At 36.3% G+C, this 7,950-nt stretch overlaps 1 protein-coding gene across 1 annotated transcript in view; it reads right to left on the bottom strand.

The window, feature by feature from the left end:
- Positions 1-2,249: 2,249 nt before the first annotated feature.
- LOC119423307 (MAM domain-containing glycosylphosphatidylinositol anchor protein 1) overlaps positions 2,250-7,950 on the bottom strand; it is a 230,866-nt gene continuing 225,165 nt past the window's right edge. Inside the window, exon 18 of the mRNA XM_037690686.1 lies at positions 2,250-2,436. Within this exon, the coding sequence (XP_037546614.1) occupies positions 2,351-2,436 (86 nt within the window). The 3' untranslated portion in view covers positions 2,250-2,350. The remainder of the gene's footprint in view (positions 2,437-7,950) is intronic.

The following is a 7,950-nucleotide window of genomic DNA, read 5'->3' as shown; positions in this document are numbered from 1 at the left end:
ATAAACTTGGTCGCCATAATCAGATACATAATTGGACAATGGTATGGGAAAAGCTAATGTAAAAGAAATATGTCAAAACTCTGATGTTACTTCAAAGTTTTTTTATATATCTTAATATTTCTATGTGGGTTCTATAGCACTGTCTTAAATATTTAACACAACTTTGATATTTTTCAATAAATAATTTAAAAAAAAATCATGTAAACATCAAATCTTAGCAAGTCAAAACAAATAGGCAGGTCCTTATTTGAGGTTATGTGCATTTTGATTTGATAAACGTGTGATACAATCTGAACAGGCAATAAACAGCAACAACAAATTAAAACAAACAAACAAAGACAAATCCAATGCAATGATCCAAATGTTGTGGACATGAAGCAGCCTGAGGTGTTGAAGCTACTGATTCTCATGTCATCACATGGTAATGAAAGTACAGAAGCACATGCAACAACAGTGTGATGTCAAACACGGAGCTGTTTCAAATTAGATGAAGTATGGAGCGGCAAATCCAACACATAATTAAATTAAAAATGGATAAAACACAGATGTTAGACAATAACAACATGCACTGTATGTACAAAAAAATAATTGTACTAATGATATATAACAAAAAAAAAAACTATGTTATTTTGACTCTCTAAATCAAATAAAAATGCATATATACAGAGTAATAGATGTGAGTATTGCCTAACTTTAACAATACTATTCATGGTTATGAAAAGTGTTTCTACCACAGACATTCAGCAGTAATTGAATAATGTTAAAGAACCCCAATACTCAACTTTGCACATCTGGGAGACACAGACACACTGCTGTATGGGAAAACACATGACTGATATGATTTCTGGCTCTGTTCTGCTTTGTGTACAACACAGGGCTTCTCTTTGTAGTATTGACTTAAATGACCAATGATCAATAAATGACATGTTATTAATCATTCAATACATTGGGCTCAAACATAAGACAGTATGACAAAAAGTACATGAGTATAACGTTTAAAATTGAGCAAACTTTCATTTATTTTGTTCTGCTTGGTTTAGGCCATGGGAGAGCTGCAGGGCTGTCTATGATGGCAACAAAGAAAACGTGTGTGTGTGTGTGTGTGTGTGTGTGTGTGTGCGCGCTCATGTATGTGGGGGGTTCTTTTGTCTTGTATGTGCAAAGAAAGGTAAAGGTATTTTCCAGATGTCTTGGGTCATCTGTGTATTTCCTCCAGGTGTTTAAAACGGACACTGGATCATAAATCATCCTCTCTACTTCTTATTGATATGAATATAATACTTTATTACTCTGTTTCCTCGACCTTTAGGATGCCATAACAAAACAAACAAAAAATATATATATATCAAAAACACTGAATAGGTCTGACAAATCGCAACATCACATAAGAAGTAGAATAAACCCAAAGGTACAACAGAGGTTGTAAGAACATTGTGCTTCTTTAATTTCACTTAGCAAAGTCATTCATTGTCCTTGTAGTATTTTAGTTTAAACTTTGTTATATTATTTATATGTATATTAAATATTTATAGAGAGAGATACATGTATACACGTATAATTTGCGCTGAGGTTTGTCTTTTGTGGCAAGCAGAGGGGCTACAAGGGGTGCCCAGCTTTCATAGCAGTCTTCAAAAGCCTCCTTTTCTCAACAGTTTGACTTGTTTCATTCAGCCAGCTGGTTCTTCAGCCCTATTTGTCTTTCTGTAGATCCCAACACCCCAAAGAATGGGGCAAAAAAGTGTCAGTTTCGTGACAAAAAGTTTTTTTTGTTTCTTTCCGTTATCGCTGTCTCTTCTGTTTCAGTTTCTTTCAGGTGTCCATGTTCCTTCATTTTCCCTCAGATTCTTTGTGATCTTTGGTAAAGTGTCCAACACTTTGGTGGGTCAGGGGAATTAAGTCAAGAGGCCATTAGGGAAAGTGGTTCAATGGTGAGGAGGTACACAAAGGGGGCTCACATGGACAAATAAGGTGTACAGTATGAAGTGTAGATGGAAAGGCAACAGCATGTCACTGACATAAATAAGGTGATTCTAAAAGAGTGACCAAGGAGAAAATGTCACGTTTCATTAATTTAACCTTAAATACATCATGAAAATTAGGTGCTATATGTCCATATGTTAAAATATTTAGAGAAAGTGAAGGACAGAAGTAGATAAAGGCTTTATGTTGCTTGAGCTAGAAGAATAAAACTGAGAGGAAACAGTGACAGTAAACAAAGGGGACAGACAGGTGAGGAGACAGGCATGCAGAGGAAGACAGGGAGGGGAAAGAGACATGATTAAAAAAAGCGCCAGTTAGGATAGTGTCTGTCAGGACAGACTGGTTGGTGGTGGTGCTGTGGGAGGGCTCATCATCTGTAGAGGAGTGAGAAGAAGCAGGAAAGGCTAAAGGTCAGCCACCTGGCCAGTGGGAGTGAATGTGATCCTCCGATGAGTACTACGAAAAACCAAACAAACAAAAACATTATAAGTGAATTCACATGAATTTTACACAAATAATTTGCTCATCTTCTGATTGCGTTGGCTGACCCTAAACATGGTCGGTTATAATTTACCATCCCATAAGAGGAGTGTCAAAAATGCCTAATTTCTTCTTTCATTTTTCTTTTATTTTTTCATATGCTCAGTCTACGCTCTTGTTTTTTTTAATTACATAAATATAACACAGTTTTTCTTTTCTCATAAATAAATTAAAACAATGTTTCCTACACTAACAATGTTTAATAAAAAATGTTGGTAGTACATTAAAAAGATCAATATGATTCCATAATAACTGTCCGTAGGCAAAAAAAAATCAATGCCTATAAAGATTACACACACATTCACACCCTTACACACACACACCCACACACACAAACACGCACACACAAAAATCCACATTCCTGTAGTCTAGTACGTGGAAAACAAATTAAAGTTGAGCACCATGTTCTTGTTAGGATCAATGCAGGTTTTTAAAACAATCTTTGTCTTGGAGTGTTGTTTTTGTAGACTCATGACATGTGATGCTGGTCATAAAATTATAATATCGTGAAAAAAGCTGATTTATTTCAGTAATTCCATTCAAAAAGTGAAACTTGTATATTATATTCATTCATTACACACAGAGTGATATTTCAGATGTTTATTTATTTTAATGTTGAGGATTATAAATGGCAACTAATTAAAAAAATACTCAGTATCTCAGAAAATTAGAATGTTGTGAAAAAATTCAATATTGAAGATCCCTAGTGCCACACTCTAAACTGCTAATTAAGTTAAAACACCTGCAGAGGCCTTTGAATGGTCTCTCAGTCTAGTTCTGTAGGCTACGCAATCATGGGGGAGATTGCTGACTTGCCAGTTGTCCAAAAGACGACCATTGACACCTTGCACAAGGAGGGCAAGACACAAAATGGCATTGCTAAAGAGGCTGGCTGTTCACAGAGCTCAGTGTCCAAGCACATTAATAGAGAAGGGAAGGAAAAAAATGTGGTAGAAAAAAGTGTACAAGCAATAGGGATAACCGCACCTTGGACAGAATTGTGAAACAAAACCCATTCCAAAATGTGGGGGAGATTCACAAAGAGTGGACTGCAGCTGGAGTCAGTGCTTCAAGAACCACCACACACTGACATATGCAAGACATGGGTTTCAGTTGTCGCATTCCTTGTGTCAAGCCACTCTTGAACAAGAGACAGCATCAGAAGCATCTCGCCTGGGACTGCTGCTGAGTGGTCCAAAGTTATGTTTTCTGATGAAAGTCATTTTTCCATTTCCTTTGGAAATCAAGGTCCCAAAGTCTGAAGGAAGAGAGGATAGGCACAGAATCCACATTGCTTGAGGTCCACTGTCAAGTTTCCACAGTTAATGATGGTTTGGGGTGCCATGTCATTTGCTGGTGTTGGTCCACTATGTTTTTTGAGGTCCAAGGTCAACACAGTCATCTACCAGGAAATTTTAGAGCACTTCATGCTTAATGCTGCTGACCAACTTTAAGGAGATGTGGATTTAATTCTCCAACAGGACTTGGCACCTGCACACAGTGCCAAAGCTACCAGTACCTGGTTTAAGGACCATGGTATCCCTGTTTTTAACTGGCCAGCAAACTCGTCTGACCTTAACCCCAAAGAAAATCTGTGGTGGTACTGTGAAGAGGAAGATGTGATACATCAGACCCAACAATTCAGAAGAGCTCAAGGCCACTATCAGAGCAATGGGCTCTCATAACACCTGAGCAGTACCACAGACTGATTGACTCCATGTCACGCTGCATTGCTGCAGTAATCCAGACAAAAGGAGCCCCAACTAAGTATTGAGTGCTGTACATGCTCATACTTTTCATGTTCATACTTTTCAGTTGGCCAACATTTCTAACAATCCTTTTTTATTGGTCTTAAGTAATATTCTAATTTTCTGAGATAATGAATTTGTTTTTTTTATTAGTTGTCAGTTATAATAATCAACATTAAAAGAAATAAACATTTGAAATACATCAGTCTGTGTGTAATGAATGAATATAATATACAAGTTTCACTTTTTGAATAGAATTACAGAAATAAATCAACTTTTTCATGACATTCTAATTTTATGACCAGCACCTGTATGCATGGATGAATAAATCATGTACTGTATGTTCTTTAAATAAATATAAACTTGACTTAGAAAATGAGAAAGCATTTTTTATTTTAGTGGTTGACATAAAAATATATATATTCTAAGAATGTAAGGCTCTCTTCTTTGGAAGTATTTCAAATGTTAAGAATAAAATCACACAGAAATAAAAATTACTGTTCACTTTCAAGAAAACAATTCAGGACTACTTTTATAAATTAAACACTTTTTTTGTTTGTTTCTTTTATTACAGGCCTTGGAGAATATACTTAATTTTATTCTATTTAATGAACCTGACAGACAGAAAGAGAATACTGTGATGTTTTTAGCTTTACCTTGTCTCAAGAATTAAAACTTTTCAGTGCACACTTTATTTAAAGTCAATTAAACATGTTTGTAATATTTTGTATTGATGTTCAATAACTTGTCTTATATTGGAAACAATATTTTGGTGTTTAAAATGCTTTAGAGAGAGTGTGGGGAAAGATGCCCCCAGTGCCCCCCCCCCCCCCCCCCCCGTAATAAATAAAAAAATAATAACAAGGTCATCTTTTATCATTTCCTCTGTTCTGAAAACACAGGAGCTCTATGATTTAGTGCAGGCAAAGTTGCACTAAATAAGTCAGAAGCAATCATCTTTCATTTAGTGCAACAGTCCCTGGAGTGAACACAGTGAACCTGATGTGAATGTGGACTTGAGAATAAGATGTATGCTTAGAATACATTTTTACATCATAATGAATGGTTTGCTTGACCCTACTGGTGTTTGTTTGTTTGTTTTACATGTTACATTAAAGGCAGTACCAACTCTATGTGATTTACATGATGAGGTGACACATGATGACCACTGACTGATTCAGAGGAATTATAATCAAAGCACTGAGTCTATGTCCTGCCCTGTTTCACAAAGACACTGCTATGGTAATTAGAAGATCCTAACTTTGCTGAAATGGAGGAAGTGAAGTGATGTGGTTAAAAGTAGGATGGTGTCATCTTTAACAACGTCAATTTCAAAAGTTTTATATGAATGATACTTTGTCAGCCTTTACATGACAGTAAACTTTTACATCACATGGTTACTCTGTTAGAAATATCAAAAAAGTACAACAGGATAAATCAGAACTCCAATGTAAACAATTACGTAAAAAAATATATTAGCCACTGCAGAAAGAACTTCTTTCAGATTCAGGGGTCACTACAGCGAGTCATCCTCCTCCATCTCACTCTGTCCTCTGCATCCTTTAACCTCACTCCAACTATTTCCATGTCCTCTCTAACTGTATCCATGTAGCTCCTCTTTGTCTTTTTCCTGGCAGCTGCATTTCTAACATCTTTCTACCAGTATACCCACTGTCCCTCCTCTGGACATGTCCAAACCATCTCAGTCTGGCCTCTCTAACTTTATCTCCCAGTTGTTCAACCTGTGCTGTACCTCTGATGATCTCATTCCCAATCTTATCCATCCTCGTCACTCCACTTACCCCTTTTGAAATAACACTATTTGGTTATTTATTCACATTTCATATTTGCCATAAATTCATATTGTCATTATTCAAACTGAAAATAAATGTTACAGAATTGCAATTTTAACTGATAGATTCTTGTGTCTTTGTTGGAGTGAGGGGACTTACAACACTGTTAAAGAACTCACATTATTATTTTGATTGAGGTCGGTCAACATTTATTACATAACTTTGAACGGTTAGCGTAAACACTTGTTACAAGGTGTCCGGACCTCTCTAAGCATTACCGATACATGTACACCATTTTGTTCCACCACAGGTACCACATGTGGTGTGAATGACAAATAAGGAACCTTGAATTCTTGAATCCTAAGGAGAACCTCACCATCTTCATTTCCACCACTTGCTCTTTCTCTTGACTTTGTGTCAATGTCTCTGTCTCCAGACCATAAAATGTAGTTTGTCTCACCACTGTCTGGTAAACTTTTCCTTTGACCTTTGCTGACACGCTTTTGTCACAAATCACTCCTGAAGCTTTTCTCCATCCACTCCATCTTGCCTGGACTCTCTTTTTCACCTCTTTTCTGCCATTGCAGAAATATACTTAAAAAAAAAAAAGGATGTAAATTGCTTTAAGTCAGCAGCAATCCACTTGGGTCTTGGCCCTGATAGAAAAGCTGCTAGCATGTCATGCCATTAAGAATTAAACTGTATTTTTCCAAACTATGGCTGTTTTATTAAAACATGTATGATAATATTTGTTCATAGCCTTTTCACAAAACCTCAAACTCAGAACTACCGGTAATGCTTTAACCTTTGGCAAGAAGAAAAATAAAAAGAAGAACAAATGTTTTATGCTATGCTATATATTAGAATATGTGCATTGTGTATCAAAAGTCTAAAAAGCTGGCATATTTTATCTTCTCTTTCTAGTAATTCTTTTCAAATCTTCATTTTCCCTTGTAGAATTCATTGTTGCTAAATCTGCCCTATACACAAATGCATTGTGTCTCTTGCAGTGGCAAAGACCCTTGAGTCGTCAGCCTGATAATTACCCATCTGTCTGTGCGGTACGTCTTCTGCCTGCACACAACCCGTAGGACACAAATGCGCACACTCCGAGAGCTCAAGAGCTTTCTTCTTCCTGTTTATGCCTTCATCTATTATTTACACCATCCGCCAGTGTTGTTACATACACATATGTGTTACATTGCATCAAGCACACACTCGTGAGCATGCTCATGCACATGCATCTCACACGGAGCATTTCAGAAGGTAAAAAGAGGTTGTTAATAATTCATTGGTGTTCACGATTTGTTTTTCTTTTTTTTTTTTAGCTGTGATGAACTGATTTCCTAGCTGTAATATTTTGTGTTGATACTTTGTAGTATATTCTAGCAAAAGTTAACAAAGCCCTGTAGATTTTCACCACATGTTGCTGAATAAAATCTGTCATGTTTTACTAATACACAATACCCAGAATATCACTTCTATCTCTGCCTTTACTGGAGTGCCCCCTTTGTTGCTCTGTTTGGGATTTCTTGATCTTGTTTCCTACTCAGTAATTCTGTTTCCTGTTGTGATAGTGTTGTGATAGTTTATGTAAATTATGTAAAAACTTTTAGTCAACACAAATGTTGGTGATTTGTGCTTATTCACTTCTCTTTTTTTTTTGCTTCAAATTATGCCTTTTTGTTTTAATTCTACATACCAAACATTTTTCAGTCAGGTCATCTGTACAGTTTATTTATTATTTTTTTTTAGCTGAAATGTTTCACCTTCAATCCAGAAGACTTCATCAGTCATGGAAACACACAACCAAACTGATTCTTCCCCCAACAGCTTACTCCAAAGTGGAACAAACCAGTTCTGCTTGTGATAAGATGGTCTCTTTGGTA

This window comes from Nematolebias whitei, chromosome 2 (assembly GCF_014905685.2).
Source record: "Nematolebias whitei isolate Nwh7 chromosome 2, NemWhi1, whole genome shotgun sequence".
Taxonomy (NCBI): Eukaryota; Metazoa; Chordata; class Actinopteri; order Cyprinodontiformes; family Rivulidae; genus Nematolebias; species Nematolebias whitei.
This window is presented reverse-complemented; position numbering and strand designations above follow the sequence as displayed.